Genomic DNA, 25,529 nt, shown 5'->3' with positions numbered 1-25,529 from the left:
TTGATTTGGGCTTTCAGGAGGTGTTTCATCTTAATAGTCAACTCAAAAGGATGTTTTTGAGCTGTATACCTTGAGCAGGAAATACACGATTTTGGTTGTTTTGAATTTTGCAATTTGCTGTCAAACAAGATTATTTGTATCGCTCCCTTGGTATCTGGGAGTGAATTTAGATTTTGATGTCTGCTGCACATTTTTGGGACCCCTCTCTACCGACCTATTATTCCACTGTATCTCTTACACTGGTACCTTAACATGCTTTAAAGTAGCTTCTTTTCTGTTCATGTTTTGAGGCAAAACTGAGCTTTGAAAGAAACTGAATCACTTGCTACAGGTACTGTTCCAAAGTCGTTAAGTGCATAACTGCTCAGAACAAGATTTATTCTTCGTGAACCCACTTTATTTGATGTAATTACCTCACATTACTGATTGTTTTAACATTGTGCTGCTATTAACAAATTATGATGAAAAAATTTAATGCATAGCTTGCAAGCATGTGCAGTCTTAATTTTGTATGTGAAAGCAGTGACCTTTATAAACTCTGTGCATTCATCAACTGAAGAAATAAAGTAAACCTTCAAGCATTAGTCCTTTTTCAGATATTCCCTCAGGGCAAACGTTCACACTAGTAAAGTAGTAAGATCGGAGAAAAACATCGAGTGACTGCTGTAGTTTTCCTGGTTTCACTCAGGGGAGTGTGCGTGCACTTCCCCTTCGTTCCTCTTTGACCCAGTTTCTGCTTTCTTTTTGACTCTGGCATCTGACCAGACAGTACCTGTTATTCTTTTATACAGTGTTTTCTTTACTTTGTGAACTTGTCCAAAAGATACTGAGGGATATCACCAGCTTCCGTTGTTTCCGTTCTTTTCAGTATTGAATTGCACTTCTGAAAAGCATACATAAAAAATATGACAATGATTTTTACATACACAAAGGAATTGCTGTTAAATACTGAATATTTATAGGTTTCTTTGCTCTTGACATTATTTTTTTTCCTGCCTAAACACAAATTCTATATACTTTTGAAAACTACGTGGAATTGTATTTTGGACAGATTTTATAATGAGCAGACTATAGTTCTGGTCAAAGATCTATCGTTCTCCTGAGAACAGCACTTTTCCTGGAAGGAGTGGGGTTCGATCATTAGTAACGTATTGTCACCAGAATGATAAGGCAGCACGTGTTAAGTTTAGCTTGTAAATGAGAACACTCACTTGCTCACTCCCAGGAAGCTCGACTGCAGGAATTGGAGACCAGATGGAAGAGCTAATCAATGTCTGCTCAAATGGGCTGGTTTTTAGTAGTGTTCAGTGAGTTTTGGCTATTTGATATACTAACACCTACACTGCAGTCTTTAAGATGTTGGGTTTTTTCCCCCAGCGAAGGAGAACTTCACTTTGAGATTAGGAATCGATAGCTCAAAATTAGTAAGAACATATGTAATTACATCAAAATGAACTAATATAACTGTGAGAAATAACTGCACTTTTAAGGTCATTCCTTCAAATTAGACAAATAGCAGGAATTAATGGCCTTCACAATGAATTTTGTTTTGCTTCAGAATCCTTATACAAGTATGTGTACTTTTACAAAAGAGTGATTATTCAGATTGGCAACTGTAACATGTATTTCATCTCAGCTGGTAGCTAATAATTCATCCTAAAATAGAAACTACAACTTCATCCTAGAATTACCTGTCCTAGTAGGGTTAAAGCATGTCAACCAAGTGTTTGGGAGCTTACAGTTTTCCAATGCTTTCCAATGCTGGGCTTTGTTTGTGTATCTTAGTCTTGGTCTTTACCTTGATTTTGTGTCTGAATAACTAAGTTAAGAGGGTTGGGGTTTTTTTTCATTTTTTGTCAGTAGAACACTTCTCTCAGAATAATACATAGCATTGCTGGAGTTACATCTCTGTTAAATATTCCCTGGAACAGCTGTGCTGTAAAAAGCAGATTTATATTAGGTCCATCTGCGGTGGGAAGAGGAATTCGGGGGTGGGAGTATTTAGGGGTGAGGGTGCTTTAGCTGAACAAGTAAGAAGTACAATTTTTCTATATTGTTAGGAGTTGCTGAGTCTGGTAGCCCAATGCAGGCGAAGCTCCCACAGCTCTGTATCACCAGATCCAGTTGGTGGCAAGGTTGATCATATATTCCCAATAGGCAGGCATGTACACATGCACAGGTGCACGCACATGCTAGTGGTATCTCTGGTATCTCTGTCTTGCAGTCCTCAATCAGAGAAGACTCTGTGAAATCACTGAGTATTTTAATTAAAAAGGGCAGGACCTGTCCCTGAATTACCTTTTCACCTCTGAGGGGAGTCCCTAGAGGCGTTTGTTGAGAGGGAGAATGTCTGTATCCACAGTTCTCTCCCGTGGTGGATAAATTATTGACAGTGCTGAGAAGTGAAATCCTTTTCCTCGTACTGCTCAGTAGCACTAAATTCATCTCGAGGCAGATGAGGCTAGAAGAAGTGGAGGGGAAAATCACATCAGTCAAGGATAAATCTTTAATGTTATCTATCATGTGTTACTTTGGAAATAGAGTGGTCTGAAAGGCCTGGTATTCCTCAAAAGTGGTCTCTCTGCTATTCATCAGCCAGACTTGAGTTTTCGGTATAGTTTTATTACAGAAAGATGCAAAATGATCATTACATTGCTTGAAATACACATCTACAGCAGCAAGTGTGACATACAAAGCATGATACAAAAAATCATATGCTCAGTCTTCAGTTTGTTCAGTTAGTCTTCTGAATTTCAATAACCTAGTAAACTTCATCATAGTAAAATAAACTAGTTTTGTCCAGCGTGCAGTGTCCTGATATTTATTCTGTGGTAGCTGGTGTGCTAAAGTGCTACTCTCAGTGCCCAGCGGTGGAAATATGGAAGACTTAATGAGTCCACAGACTGTCAGGGAATGGATAAGCAATGTCGGTTTGATTTCCTAGTTGCCATTTGTGAGGGCACGTTTCCACACAGGATGCAGGCGTAGATAGTTACTAAGCACCACTACTTTTTTAAAGTCTTGCATTTCAAAGTCCTGTGTACAAAGGCTCATTAACAATTAGCATTCCACTTTCTTATCATGGCAGGGCATGCTGTTCATATACGGGGCTTTACATCTTTACCAAGATAAATTTAAGTGTCATTAAATTCACGGAAAAGAAAAGACTGATGTGGAAAACTAACAAGGCTTTTTCAAAGAGACCAACATTACCCAGTGAAGAGTATACAGATGTCTGAGCCCTGCGCTTCTGTTTGTCCAAGAACTGAGGCAACTCAGCACTTCTTAGGCCCTACGAGGAGACACTAGAGGAATTTGGTTATTAATGTCAGATGTGGTATCTGTAGCTTCTGGGGGAAAAACTTTTTCACTGTGAGGGTGACTGAGCACAGGTTCCTGGAGAAGTTGTGGAATCTCTATCCTTTGAGGCATTCAGAAGCTGTCTGGACATGGTCCTGGGCAACTGGCTCTAGGTAGCTGTGCCTGAGGAAGGGGGTTGGACCAGATGACCTCCAGAGGTCCCTTCCAACCTCAGCCACTCTGTGATTCTGTGAAGGACTGGACTCCCTAGTTTGTCGGGATGGTTCAACTCCTTATCCTTCCAAAATGGACACATCAGCTTGTACATGGGATTCTTTCTGTTTGCCCACAGGTCTCATTGCTACCATCATGTCAAGTGATAATCCTTTATTTCAGGATTGCCTATAAAAATGACTTGAGGACTTGATTGTCAAAAAAAAGCCTCAAGCAAGTAGGATTAGGCCTCAGTAACGACAGACCCTCATATGATCTGTTGAGTAGTGGGGGGTTTCCCTATAGGATTCCTGATTTTACCAGCTCTGAACATTTTATATTGTGGTCACAAATTCAGTGTTTGCCTCAACTCTCACTTTGGAGAGCAGAGTGGTAAAATTATTGTGATCCTTCTTTTTTCACATGCTGCCTGTGATGTAGCAGTTGTTTGTACCTGTGGTGTAATGGGCTGCAGGGCATCCAGTTCTCGAGCTCGGTGAGGAAGGAGCAGTACTGATGTTGACTGGATGGGAGGCTGTGTTTCGTTCTTGCAGTGTGTTATTCCTGGATGCCAGTCACGCCCAACCAGCCATCCCAAATTCTTCCAGAAAAGAAGAAACTTCCTTTTCTTTCAGAAAGGAAATAAGAAATGTATTTGTTAAAAAAAGAACAACCTGTCAAGCTCTGGAAATGGGCCTGATGTGCAAAAAAAATGAAACAAAGGTCTTTTAAAAGTTGTGGTTAACAGGAAAAAAAGTCTTGGCAAAAACTGTATGAAGCAGCTAATCGGTATTTTTCAGGGAGCAGAGGGAGAGAGGAGAACAGAGCATGCAGAAAGGGAAGGTGGCATCAAGAGCAGATGTAAAAGAACATGATTTTTTTCCTACAGGACAAAACTCTGAGATCTAAACAATTCAAACCTACATTTCTAGTGTTGCTTTGCTGTATGAGCAATTGCTTTTGTTGCTTCAAATAGATTGTCTGGTCATAGAGACATCACAAAGATTATTACCGATGTTCACAAGCTAGGCAGTATGACATGGGGCTCATGCCATGAATAATGTATGTAGTCCTTGTTAAAGGTAAAAGAGCACAGAGTAAGAATTGTAGCAGTAGACTGCAGCAGTTTACTTCCAAGTATAAGATAAAATTCAATTTAATCTCTGAGAAAATATGTTTATTTCATTCCTAACTGTTTTTTGTTTGTCGGTGTTTTTTTTCCCCATAGCTCGCACCTTCCCTTCCATTACAAGAAGATTTTGTTTACCACTGGAAAGCAATCACCCATTACTACATAGAGACGTCAGGTAAAAGAAGAAAACATTCTGGGTTTGTCTCTTTATTGTGAAAACTAGAATTCCCAATTTCAGTGTTGCTAAAAAGTAAAGATTAAGAAATACTAAAATGAGTCATGTCTTTTATCAAAATACCAACAATGATAATTAGTAATTAAAAATATTGTGTACCTCCATTCATCCCTTAAAAAGTAGGCATGAGAAATGATTGAAGGAAGGTCTTCTTTCCTGAGTACCGTGTAGGGAATTGTACCTTTTCATGTCTGACCCAATTTCTGTCTTCACATATTCTGTTTAATCTAAACAGACGACTACAGAATTGTAGTCCCTGCTGTTAAACTTTTTATTGTTTTGCATCGGGGATTTTCTTTTTCTTTCCAAGATTTTAACAAAAGTAATTTTGTGGTCATAGATTTTACCAGACATATATGAATTCTGTGTGCTCAGTATTAGGTATTTTTTATTTCATGTCTTGTCCCAATAAAAGGTATTTTGATAACATAGCTCTGAAAAATGAATTTGTGAGCAGATTTAGAACACATTTTGTTAAAACTTACCCAGACCTTATTCTGCTCTTCTAAAAAATGGGTGTTCTGATGAAGTATAGCTGTAGTTGCTTCTTCTTAAACTTTTCCCTGGTTTCCTACAACAGTTATGCAACACTTAAATTTTTAATTTTTGGTCCTAGTTATTGAACTATTAAGTTTTAAAAGTGAATGTTACCATGCTTTCCTCAGGCTTATTAGTTCTGCATTTCTGCTAGAGTAGCTATTGAATCTATGTTTGTATCTGGGACCGGTGATCTTGTTTATATCAATATTTACTCTTACAAGCTGAAACTCGACCCTTGGTTCTAAATACCCATCTTTTGGAATGCTGTGTGATGTTTCCTAAGGTAGAAATGACAGGGTGGTGGGGGAAAGCTGATACCTGCGATTATGTGGTGCAGAATAAAAGCTGACCTCTCTCCCAGACTTTCAAAAGTCTTGTGAAAAACAAGTTTCCGCTCAGTGGATATATTTCTGTCCTCTGCAGTGGGAGCAGAATTATGCCTAGGAAATTCAAGCAAAACACTCTAGGCTAGCTGGAGGTTGTGGTAGAGACCAAAATCACTCTGACATGGCAGTTTCCCTTTGTGATCTTGTTGCCATTTGCACGCAAGTGATAGTTATTTTTAGATTATTGCGTAAGAAGTAGTAACGATTTCCCTAGCGGGATAGTTGTTCAAGGAGAATTTAGCTGACAAAAATAAAAAGGAAAATCTCCATGTGTGGACATGCTCTACAACATGTTAATGCCAGCTCCCACTGCCAGTGGCATAAGTCCGCAGCAGTTTCATGACTTCAGTATAAAGAAATCAGAGTCTTACCCTTTGCTTCATAAAGTTTTGACAGAATTCTATCTTAATGCAGAAAGTATAAAAGACAAATCTGAAAACTTTGGAAGAATAAACAGCATAGAGTTTGGGTTTGCTTTGTTGTTATCATTAGAAAAAATCATTTATTTAGTTATCTAGTTTGTAAAGGAACTGATTAGCTGCAAATTAAGCTGATGTTAGAGGCTGTTTATGGATTTCAGAATACTATGTGAAGAGTCAAAGAGGAAGTTGTCAAGACAGGGTGGATACTAACTAGAGGATTGGGAGTTGAACCTTTCTCTCCCTAAGCTTGGTTTCTGGCTGTAAAAGTTTGCCTTTTTGACTGTGCAGTTAGTTAATGCATGTTTTGAAATTTGGCATGTCACTTTTTCCCCATTGCAAGGTTAGATATCTGACTAATGCATATTCCAGTTTACATTTCCAGATACGGTTCTGAAAATGCGATTTAAGACATGTTAAAAAACTTACTATATATAGGATTCTTTAAATGAGCGGTCATGTTTTTAAATCTTAAATTTGGAACTGAACTTAAGAAAAGTGAGGACAATATTTTAATCATTCTTAATTGCACATCTCTTCTATTTAGATGACAAAGCTCCTGTGACTGATACCAACATTCCTTCTCACCTGGAACAGATGTTGGATATTCTAGTTCAAGAAGAAAATGAGAGGGAATCAGGCGAAACAGGACCATGTATGGAATATTTGCTACATCACAAGATTTTGGAGACGCTCTACACACTAGGAAAAGCTGATGTATGTACTTCTCAGCAGAGCAGATTATCTTTTGTGTGAGCTGCTAATTGTAATAGGGACTGAAGTTCTACAGTAGGTGGTAGTGTGGGACACTGAGCTCTAGCAAATAGCTGTTTGCTTATGTTACCAACATATTACAAATAACAGTCTTTCAAGTGTGATCGAAGTGAGACAACCAGTGAGATGCTGACTAAGGCAGAACCCTGAGATTTGTTACTCACCACTCTGATAATAATGACTGTGAAGCTAGGAGTAGGAGAAACATTTTTGTTCAGTCTAGAGTTTTTCTGGCTTCTACAAGCCAGTGTTATCCCTCTCTGTCCTTTGTTAAGTGTTGAATGATTCTTGGGTGAAACGTGCTGTATTAAATACAAATTCTGTTTAATTTTTGTGAATATGATGAGTTATTGCTGAGAAAGACTTCCATGTCAGAAAGCATTAATTTAAGCTGATCCCCAGACAGCTTTCACATCCAAGTCTTTGGTATGACTCCAGCCCTTGGCAATGTTGTCTGGTTCTTCGCATGTCTGCTTTGTGGCACATGCAAAATTAGCTTCATGGTCTTGGTGCATTCTTGTTGCTATCTTTCTTGGCAGACTTATAAGCTGAAATGTATGGGGTTGGATGGATCATGGGGTGAATTAACGGGCAGTCCTTGTGCTAGAACGTTTTGTATCATGATGCAGATGCAGTTAGGAAAGCATGGTGTATCCTGTTCCAAGAACAAATGGAGCTCTCCATGGTTTCGTTCTCAGTCAGTCTTTTACATGTTGTCATGAGTTTTTATTCTACTCAATTTTACATATATAGACAACGTAGGGTACTAGCTGTCTGAACCTGGGATGTTCCTTGCTCTGGAAGGACCAGAGCTGTACAGTTCCTGTTACTATACCAGCTGTCCTACGATTGGGCTAAGATACCTGATGTATTGAAAATACTTGCTCAGTAATACAGCTTGTTCAGTAATCTATAAACTTTGTCAAGAAACCAGGATGAAATGGCGGCATATGTGAAGTGGGTAATTAGTATGTTTCTAAGAGTTGAGAGAAGTCATTTTGCACTCATGCAAATACACCTGTACAAGGAATTCTTGTACAGCCTGTCTTTATACTTTGCCACTTGTGAGTTGATACATCTGAAGTAAACACACAGTTCAGTGCTTGCAAGATGTTGCAAAGACCTGTTGCAAAAAGAATAATACCCTTTCACAGCAATCACTTCGACTTACTACATTATTGTAGATGCACCTTCATGGTACACATTTTGCCATTCTTTTCAACAGATTGCTTGACAACTCAGTGATAATTGGGGATTAATAATCTAGGGATAATTACCTTGAAAGGAGAACCAGTTTAGGCAGTTGTCATTCCTGGCTGTGCCATGAACCAGATGAGGGAAATGATGTGGGTTAAAATTAACCTATGGAATAACAGCATTTATTAACATGGTAGAACACATTAGAGTGGGGGGATTTAGCTAGAAACAAAGGCACATAAAGGACCACAAGCCATCAGATCTCATGGAGATAGGAAAGTACTTTCATAGACATGGTGCATGAGGGACAGTAGAACAAGGGTCTGGATGTTCCACAGATACTTGTGATTTATATTCTGCTGAATCTCAGGGAAAACAACAGCTTTCTCTTGTCCTGGAACATCTGTGCATTTCTAAATGCTTTATCCATCGAAGGTTAATTGCTCATGAATTTAAAAAACCTTTTGTAGACATTAAGATGTTTATAGTTCATCATCGTATATTTGTATGTACTGACTCACTGAATTGCTGGATTTTGTGGCACAGTACCGTAAAAGACAGCTGACCTGTAGCCAATTAATTCAGAGTTAATTTCCCCTTATCACTGTATTGGTAGAGAATATTTCCTGGAAAAATTAATAGAAGTCTGCACTAGAGCAATTAACTGAAAGTATAATGAGATGCAACATTTTTTGTTGATCTCTGTTAATATGGATAAAAGTAATGTGTTAACAAATGATGATTTTTTTAAAAATACTTTTGGATAAATTATTACTGTTTAATTAGCCATTTTGAGTGACAAATTTGCATCTATGCTTCTTTCCGCGTTTGTTATATTTTTGTTCCTGTTCATCTGTTTTTGTTTCAGTGTCCTCCAGGAATGAAACAGCAAGTTTTGGCTTTTTATACAAAACTTCTTGGAAGAATACGGCAACCTCTTCTTCCCCACATAAATGTGCATAGGCCAGTGCAGGTACTGTTCAAATTTTAAGTAAACTATATTTTTGCATGACAAGTTTCTCTTATTCTGCTGTACCTAATGATGTCTTTAATTCTTCCATTGTCAAGTGAGTTAAAGAAACTGCTCGAGTGCAATATCAGTTTTAATGTATTGATGATTAGAGCCTTGAACTGCCACTGCAATACAAGTCATAAGTAATACAGAAATCTTGTTCACAGCAATCTAAATCTAGAGCAAATGTTCAAGTCAATAATCATACATCATTGTAGTATGTATATAGAAAAGAGTTCATTCCATCATTCCTAGAAAAAGCTATAACTTACTCTCTGTCTTGTTCACTTTCCTTTATGTGACAGAAATTAATCAGGCTGTGTGGTGAAGTTCTGGCAACACCAACAGAAAATGAAGAAATTCAATTTCTCTGTATAGTATGTGCAAAGCTGAAACAGGATCCATACCTGGTAAACTTCTTCCTTGAGGTGAGTAAATCAAATCAAAATTTTCCAGGTGTATTTACTGTGTCACAGACAAAATCTAGTAGAGGACTGGAGGTATCTCATCATGCTTCATAGCTTAGTTTTCATTCACTCTGTGATTTTTTTCTTGTGATATTAGAAGTTTGTTTTTGGTTTTTTTTTTTTTTGCTTCCAGAAACTTGATGCATCTGATTATTTTTACTAGAATTTCATTCAGAGCTCACAGATATACCTGCCTGAGGTCCTCATCCTTTGTAGTGAAAGTGCCTTTAGAGTAGGGATATGAATTGTAATGTAGAATACTGTGTGAGGGAGACCTTGGATTTCTTATGTTGTTTTGTCTTCAGCCCAATAAAGACTAAAAGGGACAGATTGCATGGGGCATTGAAACCTTGCAAGTTGCTAAGTGTTCTGCAGGATTGGGCCCTTATTTGGTAGTGGCACATATGGTCTAGCTGTAGTGCCAGCTCACAATCTACAATATGATATTATTTTCTACCTGTAAGAAAGCCAAATATCTTTACTCCCTCTTCAAACTTAACATGTGGCATTGATGAAATCAGAGTGGGAGGAGGAAGAATTTCTAGACTGACTTATGTTCCCATTTAGAAGGAGCATATAAAAGTTTAATTTATAAAAGTCCATTTAGAAATGCCTCCTGCTCCCACTTTGATGTTTCCTATGGTGACACAGTATCTATTAAGCATGTGATACAGAAGTGAAAAGATGTAGATATAGTGTCCTCCAGGGATATTTTTCAAGCTTTCCGCAAACAAGATCTGTAACAGCAGAGGCTGCTAAACTGCAAAGATACGTTATTTTCCATTGAGTATGTGAATATCACTGGTAAGTCAGTAGTAAAGAATCCATCTTTAGTTTATTTTTGCCTTAATTAAATACCACCCTGATTGCCATTGTATCCACTGTAGTTGTGCAAGCAGTAGAAATGGTGTAAGGACTGAAAAGTTAGTGTTTAAACATTAGAAGCACTCAGAAGCAAACTACTAGATATGTTACATGCAGAATATGGCAGAAGTCCAAACCAGGATTACTTTTAATGTCATTTGTGTAAGTTAGTTGCGTGGTTTGAAAAGAACCTCTGAATGGCTCTTAGACTCAAATAACGCCCTTGAAATCAAACCTGAGAACCCCAATCATAAGAACCACAAGTGTTTTGCCAGACATTAGTGTTCTTCCCCCAAAATAGCAAGATTACAATATTAAAAATCAGACATGGAAAACCAGATGATTCCAAATTTCAGAGACATATCTAGTTTCACAAAATGCTGCCTATAGATTTCAGGCAAGCTGAAGAACATGTCTTGTAGCTCCTGTTTCCTTCACAACATTATTCTAAATGTCGTAGCCTAAGGCATATGTCTTCACAACTTCTGATAGTTGTTTCCAGATAAGGTATTTGGGGTGCAGAATTGTCCTTTATTAGAATAGGATATTCTGGTTGTTCACATCTATGCCTCTTAGAGGTGCTATTGTTGTGACTTGATAGCTGTTTCTGACCTTCAGATGCATGAAAGGGTAAATTTATAGAATTCTGTGTGGCATTTATCTCTCAAATCTCCAACACTTACAAGCTGAAATGGAGATACATCTCTCCAAAGCAACGTGTTTGTATCTGTTAGTTTTGCTTCCTTCTTTGACTTTTCTTGATCAGTTTCTACAGTATTTTATAAATATAAAAAACTGAGTATGCACAAACCCAGGGTTTCCTTTGGATGATTCCATATCAAATAGTTTTTTGATAGAATGCTGTTTATATTTTAGTAAAATCTTTCGCCTATATAGCTTAACCAATAAGGCTATATGGCATAACTGTATCTCTTTGGCAAGTTACTTTTTTTGTGGAAGTAAGAACTGAAGAACTGCATTCTACTTTTTTAAACCTTTAAAATCCATATACTAATTTTATTTTGGCTTTAATTTATTCTTTTCTCTAGACTGAGTTTTCTTTGTTCTTGTGTAGAGAGAAAGAACATACATAGGAATGTTTGACTTCTCACCTCTCAGTCATTATTTTATGCTAAACTTGCTACCTCATGTTTTTCCTTATTTGTTTATTCCTTAGTTGCCCCATCTCATCTCATCCCATCTTACACAAGATATTCCTTGCAACTGATTGTTCCATGCAAAGGGACACCTGATTCTCTATGTTTCAATTTCTGCTCTTGAGACCTTAAACAAGTTCTAATAGTAGTGTCCATTAAAAAGTTGTACCTTCGTTTTATAAAATGAACAATTGTTTCACTATTCACTTCTACTTTCATTGCTACAAATTACCAGTTTTATATTTCTCACCATGAATTAAGCAGAGATTCTCATTAGCTGTGATATCACTTGATTTTTTCACAGAATTCTTTTTAAATCTGTCTGAACTTAGACATGGCATCATCCACCACAGATTTTGAAACTCTGATAGTTACATATCACAAAAATATAAAAATGTGGTTTTATATTGTCTGCTCTGTTGATGCTGAATTCACTTAGTGAAGTACTTTGTCTAGAAAGCATTGAATATATGTTTTATGTAACCTTTTCTATTAGGTCATTCAGGATCCTGTTTTGCACCTTTACAGGAGGCAGGTGAGCAGCTAAGCTGCAGAATTGCATGATTAGCCAATAGGAAGCTTAAATACACGCAAAAACTCTGCCTATGTGTTGTTCAATGTACAGACTGCTTTGTGTCACCTGCCAACATAAGAGTAATGAGCTATGGACAAATTTCTAGGAGCATTTATACATTTACATATTTTAGGTCTTCTCATCAATGCCTTAGCTAAACAAACTCTGGCCTTTCAAATGACAGAAGAGTCCAGACATGAGGTAATAGGCTGGTGTAAGATAAAATAAGTATTTTACAAAATATTATCTAATTTTTGAAAAAAGTAGCTTTTCTCTTTGGCAACCTTGCCTGCTACTTGAGTAGTGTCAGCAACAGTGTATAATCCAGGATGAAATGCAGTTCCAGCTTTTAGTTCTGCTTTATGTGCAAGGCTCATCGTTGTGATTCAGATATTCCTGTGTATTGATAAAATATATGGGAGGATACTGGAGGACTTTAGAAGATTTAGGGATAGACAAACATGGTTCAGACAGACACATTTTGGTTGCTTTGCAGCCTTACGCATTTCACACTGTAAAAAAAAAAAATATGTTGAAGGAGTAATTTTTCTACTGTAGTCAAAAATCATACTTATTTTATAGCATGCAGTGTGCTGCTTTTACCACTGGGTTGCTTCTCCAGGGAATTGGTTATATGAGTGTATCACAACATTCAGTACAAATTCTCCACAATGAATGCACATCAATCAAGCAAGTATTCACAGCAGTTCTCTAGTTTGCCGCCTGAGACTGTCATGTAGTTAGTCCCTGCTGGTTTGTACGTACTAAATGCCATTAACCCCAAATGGTTACTCTTTTAAATTATTAATGCTTGAGATATATTTGTCATAAATTTGGTGTTATCATAGAGAAGGGGAACCATTTGGATTTATAATCTCACTACTGTACTCACTTGAAAAAATGCCTTGTGCTGAAGTCTAATTTATGGTTTTAATAAAGTATTATTCACCTGTGCTTATGCCAGAAGAACACTGAATTCTTGCCTTGCTGTGAGTTTCTTCTTGGTATCACAGAGCGCAAATTTAAATGTCTTTTTATGTGCTGGAGACAGATTTATGGGAAGACAGATGGGTTGCTTTCTTTCAGGCTAAGTAGAGATGCTTTGTAGCTTCCGAGAAGGTTCTCTGTGATCTGTTGCAGTATCCAGTGCCCAATGCTAATTTCTAGTATCTTCTGTCCATTCAATCTACTCAACTTTTTCTTCATGAGAAACAGAACTTGAGAGTACTCTGCTGTCATAAAAGACGTTTTTTTCCCTTTCCTGTTGAAGATAAAATCTCAAGAAGTTTAGAATGAGTTTAATTGTATTACTCCAACTGGAAATAGTGTTTCAGACATTAGATGAATTTGAGGCCTTGACCTAGAAAGGGATGTTTTATAGTATATGCTAAGGTCTAAAGGTGCACTTATAAGGTAAATGAAAAACTTGTATCAAATAGTGGGCAAATCAAGTGAATATGTGCCTTCAGTGGTGGAGAGAAAAAGATGCCATCTCTTTGTAAATGGCATATTCAGCCTTGAAGCAAAATGGTACAGGGCTTAAGAGAAATTTAAGCAGATTAAAAAATGTTCTAGGTTTAAAAACTCCCACGCTCCCGCAACCCATTACATTCTGTATGGCTAATGTATCCAGCCTTGTAGAGAACTACTTCAAATACTGATGTAAAAAATTTGCTTTTAGTAAATTTCTGCTTCAGGATGAACAGTAATTTCAACCGTGTAATTCCAAAAAATGCTTTGCAGAGTAAGTTAAAAGCAATGGCTTCCAAAGGATCAGCAAGCGTAATCACAGAAGACATGCTAAAAGGCCAAGACTCTTTGACAACAGACACGGGACAGCCTGTTCAGCCTGAAGAAATACCTAGTGCTGCTGGAGCGGAGCAAATGGAGAAGGAAGATGACCTCCCGCAACAGGCAGATGATCTCTCTTTCAGTCTGGATGAACTAAATGTCACATCATCACCCGAGTCCTCCACTGTTTGTCCAAATCAGGACTATAATTTAGTGAATTCTCTACTAAACCTCACTAAAAGTCCTGTGAGTTGTTTTTTTTGTTCTGTTTAATGTGATAAAATGAAATAGTTTGGATGCTGTGTGAAGTGGGCAGAGGGAGTGAATATACACGTATGTACACACTGTATTTTAACTGTAAAAAGTAAAAAGAGGTTTGTATTACAGGCAGTTTTTGTAAATTGGCAATTTTCTTTGCCAATTCAGATTAAAGTAAAAACATTTTAGAAAGTTAATATTAAGTTTTTTGATGGTAATGTAAATGTTTTTTGAGCAATTTGTATAGGATGCTGCATGTTTCACAGACAAGCTACATAGGATAATCATTAGGTTAAATATACCGCAAGAGAATATTTTAAAAACTACTTTGAATTGTACTGACTTAACCAAACCCACTTTTTTTGTAAAGGCACTGGGCTATCTCTAGAGGTTTGATTTCTTTTAAAAACAGCTGCTGTATGTCTTACCCAGGTCCATCCTCGAATTGATACTGAGATTCTTTCAGAAACTTAGAGGAGGGTTGGGTAAGCCTGTAATTGCTACAGCAGTGTTGAGAGCAGAAAACCGAATCTACAAATGTACCTCGTTATTGTTAAGTGATAGTTTATATTGTCTAATATCTTGGTCTTAAGCTGACCTACACCACTAGTTCTGTCAACCTGAAGGTTGCAGTTGCATTCTTATTATTTGACATGGATTCAGGTGAGATTCTTTATTTTTTACCATCCAGATTCACTAGAATTATGTTTTAATGACTGAAAAGGGGACAAAAATAAATGGATTCACTCATTGTGGGGGAATGGAGAGGTTTTATTTGGGAGATGTTTTCTTCTTGCTTTCAAGTGAGCTTCATTCACCCTCTGATTAATTCTTCCATGCCCTTCTGCCAGGACGGCCGGATAGCGGTGAAGGCCTGTGAAGGCCTCATGCTTTTGGTGAGTTTGCCAGAACCAGCAGCTGCCAAGTGCCTGACTCAAAGCACTTGTTTATGTGAATTGTTGACAGACAGGCTGGCCACCCTCTACAAAGCCCTGCCTCAGTCACTGGATCCTTTAGACATTGAAACAGTGGAGGCAATTAACTGGGGGTAAGAATTTTATTTTTGTATTTAATATCCAAGGTGACTTTACACCCCTCTCTGAAACTAATTTTCTATAGGTAGATAAGATGTATTAAATATTCACACCCTCATGCTAAAGTCTCAAGACCAGAGCTGAGATATCAGCTGCAGCGTAGTGGTACGACTTCAGGCGTCCAATGTACGTGTGATTTCTGACACGGGGCCAGGTTTGGCTGCCAGTCCCTCGCAGAGATTCCTCAGGGGGCAAGTTTTTCCACTGAATTACGTTAGCAGTTTGTGGTGGTGTAGCTGTAGTATCAGGTACAGATTATGTTCTTGTTTAGATGTCAAGGATTTAGGAAACATAAACTTTTCACTGTACACAGTGAGCACTGTAAGCTGCTGCAGGGGGCAGGAAGAGTGTATTTGATAACAGGCTGGTGTTGCAAAATTTTTGCAGTAAAAAAGGAGAAGGAAAGAGTTACTGCATAACTAATCAGCATGAAGCAAAGGATACATGCCTGTTAGCCTAACTGCTTGCATGTTAAATTCTCAAAACATTTCTCTTCCCCACTCTGCCATCATTATTATGAATTGCTGATGATCTATTAGTACTGAGACAAAAAGTAGGTATTTGCAAAACACCTACCAAAATTTCTGGTGGTTGGAGTTTGAGGTTAGAAGGGAAGAAAACACAACTTTGAATAGTGGGATAAATAATTATTGGACTGCTTTACCGAAGAAAATGGTGAATTTGTTATTCCTTGCAGCCTTTAAATTGAGATACATGCTTTTTTTCTGAAAGATACAGTCTGGTTCAGGTATACACTGTGTGATTCTGGTGGACTTGATTGAGGTTGCTTACAGAGTAGAGAAGAACAATTGCCTTCATTTTATGGTTCTCTGACTACAGGAGTTATTGATTCAGTTTCTGTGGTCTGTGTTTCCTGGGAGAACAGACTAGGTGATCAGTTTTCCCTTCTGACTCAAGAAATACTTAACCAAATAGAGTTCTTCTGCTGTACATACTATGTATCCTTTAGCACGCCACTGAAAACCTGTGTAATGATAGCACTGCCAGATTAGTAGAGACCGGCAGAAAAGCTATTTTAATGTTCACTTCATTGCAAGTAGATCATTAATTATTCTGTTAAGTTCAATAAGAATGAAGTCCAAGATTCTTCAATTACTTGTAGATTAAATAAGTATATTTCCCTGTGTTCTCTAGTTTGGATTCCTATAGCCACAAAGAAGATGCATCTGCTTTTCCAGGGAAAAGAGCGTTGATTTCGTTTCTTTCATGGTTTGACTACTGTGATCAACTCATCAAAGAAGCACAAAAGGTTTGGAATGTTTACAGATGATACAAATATATTCAGCAAATAAGTAGTTCCAGTTGTTTCTTAGCTTTTGAGTTTGAGACATACCATTTTGTACTTTTGTTTCAGACTGCTGCTGTTGCTATGGCAAAAGCTGTGAGGGAACGATTTTTCATTGATATTATGGAACCCCAGCTGATGCAAACGTGAGTAGCATCCTACAAGACACAGCAGAACAGAATCTGAATCAAGCTGATTTTTTTTCAGCTGAAATCCACTACGTATCTGACATGAAAATTTTTTGTTCAGTTCAGAGATCGGAATCCTCACATCAACTGCACTATTGCATCGCATTGTTCGTCAAGTGACTTCAGATGTCCTGCTGCAGGAAATAGTTTATTTTATACTTGGAGAACACAGAGAGCCAGAAACTTTGACAGACATCAACAGACATCCATTGCGACACAGGTTAATTGAACACTGTGATCATATTTCTGATGAGGTGAGAAGTGATAATGATATAATAATGTCTGCTGGCCAGTTCTGTCTTGCGTAGAGTCTGTAAAAACGCCATTGTGAGGTCTTTTCATATTTGTATCAGCTAACTTTTTTTGCCAAGGAAAAGAGTTCTGACTGCCAGCCCTACCAATTCCCTTTAGAAAATGAAAGTCAAGCTGTTTTCTCCAGCTAGCACATTGTTCCCATTAATAAAGATTCTTTGCTAAATTTGCTTGCCCCCTATGCATATCTAGTTAGGCTTGCTCATCTGTAAGACAGGGCAAAATCAGTTTCTGTAATTGCATTTTAATTCATGCTTTGTTATATGTTGCATCACTGTTATTTTCCATGTTGTGTCAATTCTGTCATGTTATCACATAAGGTATAGTTAAAAACTTATTATTTTTTATATAAAGTAAGTAAGTGTGGTCAGAGAATATACACGATGCCAATTAAAAGATGATATAATAACTTTAAGCACTTTACACACAAGTTGTTAAAATAATTTACTTCAGTAAAATCCCTCCTCAGGAGCTGCTTGTTTCATTTTTTCCATGAAACAACCTCCACCCTCTACTTTTTCAAATAAAACCCAAGCTTGCCTGAAATACAGACCTATGCCTTCACATATCCATTTTTTTCAGTATGCTTACCTGCTCACCCTGTCAGAATGAGTTATCTGTATAAATTAGTTGATCTTTGCAGAGCTAAGCACTCTAAAGCTGTCTTTAAAAACTGTCTCTGTATTGCTTAAAGTCAGTCTCCTTTTAAAAGCCTACATAATATCTCCATGTAAAAATCTTAACCTATAGTTCTAGTCACAATATCCCAGTATTACTTTGTTTTATTCTGGGTATTTATTACTAACTTTTAAGTCCTGTGTCTCACTTGCACAATGATAACCATCTTCCAGCATGCATCTGATTGTAATATGGAAAGCTAAGTTGTAAGTTCTCTGGATGTTCTTTGTATTGTTATTTTGGCAGATTTTAGAACAGTTTTTGTTTTACAGGAAAAAAATACATCCACATATTGATTTTCAAATGTGTGTGAACTCTTCATCCATGTTTATACCACATTCAGCATAATAATTTCCTAATTTTTCTTAGGGTTTTTAGTACCTTCCATAATGTAAATAAGTAATTGCAATGTTCTAGGAGGTACAAACCAGATATAAGGCAAAAAGCATAAGGCAGCAGTGCATCAGTTTATTGATTTTTTACTTTTTATGTTGCAGATCAGCATAATGACTTTACGAATGTTTGAGCACCTTTTGCAAAAACCCAATGAGCACATTCTTTATAATTTGGTTCTGAGAAATTTAGAAGAAAGAAACTATATGGAATACAAGCCTCTCTGTCAAGAAGATAAAGATGTGGTAGAGAATGGACAGATTGCAGGAGCAGTGTAAGTTTCTTTTTTAAGAGTTTTCACAACAGCTAACTTGGATCCTTATTTTTAGAACAAAACAGGGTTTTTTTCAGTAATTGAAAGAAAAGTGAATGTAGATAGCACTTTGAGTGCTCTATGTATTAATCCATATCCATAAAGTGATGCAGAAATTATTATATCAGCAACTTATGGAAATTTTTAGAAAAGAAAAGCTAAAATTATCAAAAGCCTCTTTCCAGAACAATAGGCACTCAGAGGTCTTCATACATCAATTTACTCATGCATCTGCGTAGCTTAAGTCTACACATATTTGCATTGTTTTCAATGAGATTATTCTTGCAGTCAGTCACTTAGGTGTCTTGCTTACATGTATGCTCTTGAATCATTTTTTGATGGAAGAACCTTTCTGGGACACTTAACATAAAATCCTTTTAAATACCCTACATAACTCTTGGAACTCACTTTTTTACTGATCAAGGGGTAAGGACTAGTCACACCAGCTATTTTAGGCATCTTAATTTAGATATTTCTGAGTCATCTAAAATAACCTAATGATTTCCTGGAGTATAACTCTCTCTCATGTAAAAAATGTGGCTAAAAAGTTTAAGTGATTTAATGCACTGATTTTGTACGAGTCAAAAATTTCTGCTCTGTTGTTCAGATCAAGAAGTTACGATTTTTCTTCAAAACAAAGTTTGTTGGGTATTTGTAAAGGTTGGTATTTCTGCATATTAATTAGATAAAAAGATGTGCATATGATAGTGTTCTGGAAAACATCCTAGTTGTTCAGAGAAGAAAAATAGAAAGCATGCCTTTTGACCCAGAGATTTTCGTGCCTTCCATAACATTCTGTGAATGATTATGTTTCTGTCTAATATAATCTCACAGAGACCTAGAGGAAGATCCGTTATTTACTGATCTGTCTCCAGATAACACATTGTCAACTCAAGAGTGGCTCAGTGCTTCTCCACCTGTCAGTCCAGAACATCCAAAAAATGATGGAAAGACTGAAGTTCATAAAATTGTAAATAGGTAAGTTGAAACACACACTTAAAGAAATCTCTGAACGTGTGGGTGTCTGCACACACTGCGCAAATTAAATGTACTCTGTAGTGGATGTTATTCTGTGCCAGCTGGTAAAATGACTCCACAGAAGGAAATTATGTGGCATTTTATCAGAAAGCTACTCCTGAAAGATTAGAGCTTACAATAAGTAAAAATAATTCAACATAAATGAGAAAAATAGAAGAACTTTACAGCTAATAGTCTAGTTGAATACTCAGAATTCATGATGAAAGCCTCATTGATTATAAAACTTTCTTTTCTCAAAAATACTTGCTATACTTAAACTGCTGTTACACAACTTGACCTTTGTGGAGAAGTCTGGGGAGTCTTGCCATAAATGTTTTAGGGGAAAAAAAAACCCTCAAACTTCCTAAAGTTCTTTAAACACATATGTAGAAGTAAATAATTGCCATGCTAGAGATAACCTTCTGTTCCCTGAAAACCAAGGGGCACCTCTGTCACCTGTAACATACCTTTGTGCATGTTAGACGTACTGCAAATTGGATATCACAAAGAGGACAGGCTCTGCTCTAAGCAACTTAGTGATGGTAATTCTCTTAGCAACTAATATTAGGACAAATGCTGTTTGCTCTGTTAATACACGGTAGCAAAGCATCACTGGTATTTCAGTGCTGACCTATCTCCTTACCCAGAAATAATCAAAGGTGTTAGCCAAAGGAAGCAAACAGCCCGAGGACAGTCAGCATAGAATGGCATAGTCGCTTCTTGCCCTCTTTCCCCCAGTACTGCTATATATAGTTTATGGTGGACATGGTTTGGAGCAAAGACGCAAAGAACACTCTCCTAAATTCACCTCCTGTAATCTCCATCAGTGAATAGAAGCGTTTTCAGGATTTGCAGTGTTTTGCAAATTTGTATTTTTTCAGATAAGAGGAACTCCATACGAAAAGTTAGCTACTACATATTTCTGCATATAAATCTTACAAGAGCCTCCAGCAGTTCTTGGGGTGTGGAGAAAGCTGAAATTTGGAAACAGGGTCCAAAGACTGAGTTTTATTTTGCTGTCCAGAAATTTTAGGTTTTGATATTTATTTTTTAAAGACAGTTCCTCTCTAATAAGATTCAGAATTTCCTGATGCTTTTTAGGTCAGATATTGGTGAAGTAGTAAGGATATATAGTATTTGCTCTACATACCTGGGCAAAGGCAATGATATTTGTAACTGGGACATTTATATGCAAATATTCCTGTATGTTCTTAGATGTTCATTTTTTACCGCAACAAACTATGGTAAGTAAAACTGCCTATGCAGTAGATTAAGAAGAATTTTAACTGTAATTCTCCTTCTCTTTTGGCTCATTTATTCCCCAGTAAATTTTGCATATGCTCTAGTAAGACGGAGTCTGACCTTTAGCAAATACTTGACCTGGTTATGAATATTCCTTTTCATCTCCATTCTGTCTGCTAATTCTCAGAAAATGCTTCCACTGAGGTTTTTACCTCTAGTGCTAGATACAAAAGTTCTGAAGTATATATCTTGCTATTAAGAACAGTAGTTAGAATAGAAGTGCTTAAATAGATTTTGTATTCTCTGTTCTTCACATAAAGATATGGTAGAATCTGTGGATTAATTGGCCAGACAATTCAGTATTGTGTACACTCTTACAAATGATGAGAAAGTATTGATCTGGTGCTCTGTGGATTATACATATTCATTAATGTACTTTTTTTCTCTTTAGTTTTCTCTGTCTTGTACCTGATGAAGCTAAGTCATCATACCACGTGGAGGGTACAGGTTACGATACTTACCTCAGAGATGCCCACAGACAAGTAAGTCAGTGAAGTCTTCCTTAGTCCTTGAGAATTTGAAATACACAAACAATTCTATAAATAGTCCTACTGAATACATCATTTGGTAATGGAAAATGGGAAAATTCAATTTTTATTTTCTAATGAAAACTTACCTTTGGAGATCTTTTGATGGTGAATCCACCTTGTATTACTCTAGTGGGAATAATGGATGACATTAAATGCATTAATATTAATATAACAAATACACTGAGAGAAGATCTGAACTGCAGATAGATTCTTAATTTGCTTTTGCATTTATCTGCATTCTCTTGGAGAATTGCCTGCCAAGCTGTTTGAAAGGACTAAAGGGAAATTAAAATGCTGCATAGGAGTTATGCAATCTGGGACTTTAAAAATAAAGGCTCATCACAGGGAGTGCGCAGCCTAAGGCATTCAGATTTGAAGTTGGGAGCTTTGGTAGGTAGGGAAGGCTTTATGATTTACTGTTTTAAAATAAATGCGGGTTTCGTTTTTACAAACACAATCTAAAGTTTCCTTGGTCAGAGGACAATCACTGTTTATTTGTAGCTTTCTTATTGAAGCCCTGCGCATCTTCTAGAATAGAAAAATTTATGCAAAGGAGTAGAGTAACTGAGAGCGCTATATTTAGTAGGTACTTAAAAAATTCCATAACCTCTGAATTATGATATCAGCAGTTTAAGATGGGAAGCTTGGATTTCTGTATTTATTATACTGTTTTATCTGTAGTCTCTCCTGAAAAGAAAGGGAATAGAAAATAGAGAATAAGGAAACAAAGGTTGATGTAAAATTCCCCTATGTTCTATTCTTGGATGCCAGAAAACACATATCATCTTTGTATTTCTTTCATGCCTTGGGAAAAAGAGTATTCTGGGAGTTATTAGAGAACAGAATTGGTTTCTGTCACTTCATGACAATGATATGGCTACTCTTAAAATATTTCCCCCCTAAGAATAGCCCTGCCTATTGCTGTTATTACATCCAAATAGCTGTTCTGCTTCCATATTTCTATTCCTGGAAGCCTGCACAAGTAGGTAAGCTACATGCAGTGAAGAATTTCTGAGTCTGTTTTGTCTCTCTTTTGCTACTGTTTATTCCTGTGTTCCTTATTTTCACTGCTATAACCTGTGCTCCTTTCAAGGTATAATTCCTTGAAAGTGAGACATCAGGCAGCCCACAGCAAATCAGAGGCAGAGGCAGAGGTCGAGAAAGACTGTTATGGGTGATAGGAAACAAAGAGAGGGAAGAGGAAGCCCTGAAGTACTTTTTTCATTTGTATCTGCTGCATATACACATGCCTTTCCTCTGCTGGGAATTAGGGAGCAATATAGATTGGATAGGAAGATAAGCTACATAATACAGTGAAAGTGTGGTAATGTACTGACAACAAGAATGTGTGTGAATGCAATTCCTGCTTTAGAAGAACCCTGATCAGGATGTGTATTGTTGGCTTTGCTTTGTGTTTTGGCCCCAGCTGCTTTTTGGGAGCTCTGTTCTCCACTCGTGTTTTTGAAACTACCCTAATGGCATGAATGTCAAGAAGAAAATGAGGTGCCTGCATAGAAACCGATCATGTTTATTTTAGAATGGCTGTTCTTTTGGGGCTTAGATTTTTCATGTAGCCACAGATTATGGTTTTAAGGCATGTGGACTATTAAAAGGAAAGAAATGGTTTCCAGGGAGGTTTGAATCTGTTTTCCTCACTACTTTTTCCTAGTTCCGGGATTATTGTGTCATCTGCTTACGGTGGGAGTGGCCCGGATCTCCCAGATCTTTGGAAAAGTGCAATTTAGAAGCATCATTTTTTGAAGGGCACTTCTTGAAAGTCCTCTTTGAAAGAATGGGCAGGATTCTTGATCAGGTAAGGAAAAGCAGGTTATGAATTTCATTTCTGATACTTTCATCACTACTAAAGGGCTGATCTCCAAGGTCCCATGGATTCCCATCACTCAGATGTCTATTACAGCATCATACTATTGTGTAATGTCCCATGTCCTTGGTGCAGGTCTCTGTAGATTGCAGTATGTTATAGTGATCAGCATTCTCAACAAAAGTAGAGAACAAAAACTCTCTTATCTTTGTTACCCACTTTTTTGTGCACCAAATGTTTTCTTCACCAGAAATATAAATTAAAATATTTAAATTAATGAGTAAGACAAGAATATCCTTTAAGTAAAAGAAGAGGGTAAGATAGTATCTTAGGAATCCTTCAGTACTAGCATCACTGATTCTGTTTTCATTTTCTAGCATTTACACTTAGAAAGCATGTACATTTCTCAGTAAATAAAATACTGTACAGCTTCTTTCTGCCACATTTCAGTGAACTTCAATCTGAAGTCGTGTTCTGGAAGCAATTTACGTCACTGTGTAAGATGAAAAGAACTTACTGTATCACTGCTAACATTTCCCCCATTTTTTCACAGTTAGAAAAAACTGTTATCAGTGCCTGGGAAGTTTCTAGAAGGTATCCTTTTCCATCTGCAATGTAAAGTAGTTTTTTTCTCCTGTTTGATTATCTTCAAATAATAAAAGTATAGCTGCCAAGGGCAAACAAATGAGATAGATATGATCTGACTGGCTCCTTGTTCTGAAAAGGAGGTGTGACGTGTCAGACCCACATTAGTACAAAGGAATTTAAAGAAAGTGGATTTTCCCGATGTCTGTTTGTTTCTGTATTTAGCCAGCCTGCATGACCTAGTCTTCCTGGGGAGAAGCAAAGTGAAGGCTCAGGGAGGTGAAAAGGAGGTTGCACTGTGAGAAAACTTAATGTTTCTTTGCCTTCTCTAAACTCTGGATTTAAGTTAGTCAAGTCAATGTTACTGCCTTAGATCAAGAAGATAACTTTTCTTGCCAGTGAAAACGAGCCCTGATAGTCTAGATTACCCTCCCTGTAATACCAGCTGGAGTTGCTACAGATGCAGTAGTACCAGTTTCAAAAGTTTGTACAATTCTTTTCTGTTTCGCATGTGGAGCTATCTACAGAATAAACAATTAGCTGTGGTAGTGCCAGATTTCCTGGTCATAAGCAGGACAAGAGCCATTTGAACATATAAATACATAGGAAACGTGTCAGGAAGCCAGTAGTAGCCTCTGGGTCAGCTCTGTGAGTGTTCAGGGGAGAAGGATGTTTAAGAGCACCAACTTTTATAATTCAAACATCAGAAAACAAAGCCAAATACTTCCATTGCTATATTGTGTATTCTCAGGGTTTTGCTTCCAGTGAACATGTTCTGCACACTTCACTAGCTGAAATGGTTATAGATTAGAGTCATGAAGAAAACTGGGCATCATCAGCTCTTAGGAAAAACAAGCCTCATGCATATGAAAACCTTGTCTGAGCAATCACACATAAATTACAAAAAGTAAAGAACCCAAGTTATATCCCCCGAGAAACACCTGAGTGTCAGATACGTACGATTACAACAAAAGTAACATCTGGCATGGAAGCACAGTGCCCATTTTGATATACTACCTGTCAGCATGACACACGTTTGGGTTAGTCAAGCAAGGTGTTACGGTCTGTGGTGTCAAAAATGGTTCTTGACTCCAGAAGAATTAAAATTAACTGCCTGAATCAGACAGAAGGGGTAAATTCTTAATCATACCAAAACCCTGTCCTAAAAACCAAACTGAAATTCCTAGGGGTTATTCACAGTGAAACACATCAATCACACAGAAAAAAAAACAAAACCCAAAACAACAAAACCTGGGTCCTGTCAATGACAAATTTGACATAATGGGTACTAATGTCCAGACAAGTGAAAAATGTTGAAAAGCCTTTAGTGGGGACACAGTACTACTTACAGATCGTGTTCAATGTCTTTTTTTGCTTTGTCACAATACTATAGGTAGTTCTTGTGTTTTTATCCGTTTTTATCAGTGGATATCAGAAAACTTTGCAGAGGTGGTAGGTATCATTAACCTAGTTTCTGACAGAAGACAGCTGAGGCACACAAGTCAAGTAACTTGTTTCAAGGCTGTTTCAGATCCAGTACCTCACCTGCTAGACAGTACCTTCTTCCTCCTGTTAACATTATACATTTCTGTGGAACTGACTGTTTCCTAAGAATTTTGTAAGAATTTCCTGAACTGCAAATTTTGCTGGTTTTAACCTTTTTAGTTACA

The 25,529-nt window shown here is 37.2% G+C and overlaps 1 protein-coding gene across 1 annotated transcript in view; it reads left to right on the top strand.

Annotated features, from left to right (window-relative positions):
- FHIP2A (FHF complex subunit HOOK interacting protein 2A) overlaps positions 1-25,529 on the top strand; it is a 36,961-nt gene that overhangs the window by 3,515 nt on the left and 7,917 nt on the right. The window contains exons 2-14 of the mRNA XM_050899017.1: positions 4,742-4,820; positions 6,773-6,942; positions 9,065-9,169; positions 9,514-9,636; positions 14,014-14,307; positions 15,171-15,367; positions 16,569-16,683; positions 16,789-16,865; positions 16,969-17,161; positions 18,395-18,564; positions 19,438-19,581; positions 21,314-21,404; positions 23,122-23,265. Of these exons, the coding sequence (XP_050754974.1) occupies positions 4,742-4,820; positions 6,773-6,942; positions 9,065-9,169; positions 9,514-9,636; positions 14,014-14,307; positions 15,171-15,367; positions 16,569-16,683; positions 16,789-16,865; positions 16,969-17,161; positions 18,395-18,564; positions 19,438-19,581; positions 21,314-21,404; positions 23,122-23,265 (1,902 nt within the window). The remainder of the gene's footprint in view (positions 1-4,741; positions 4,821-6,772; positions 6,943-9,064; positions 9,170-9,513; positions 9,637-14,013; positions 14,308-15,170; positions 15,368-16,568; positions 16,684-16,788; positions 16,866-16,968; positions 17,162-18,394; positions 18,565-19,437; positions 19,582-21,313; positions 21,405-23,121; positions 23,266-25,529) is intronic.

The sequence above is a fragment of the Gymnogyps californianus genome, chromosome 6 (assembly GCF_018139145.2).
Source record: "Gymnogyps californianus isolate 813 chromosome 6, ASM1813914v2, whole genome shotgun sequence".
NCBI classification, from domain to species: domain Eukaryota; kingdom Metazoa; phylum Chordata; class Aves; order Accipitriformes; family Cathartidae; genus Gymnogyps; species Gymnogyps californianus.
Note: the sequence above shows the minus strand (reverse complement) of the source record. Positions and strands in the feature narration are given on the sequence as shown.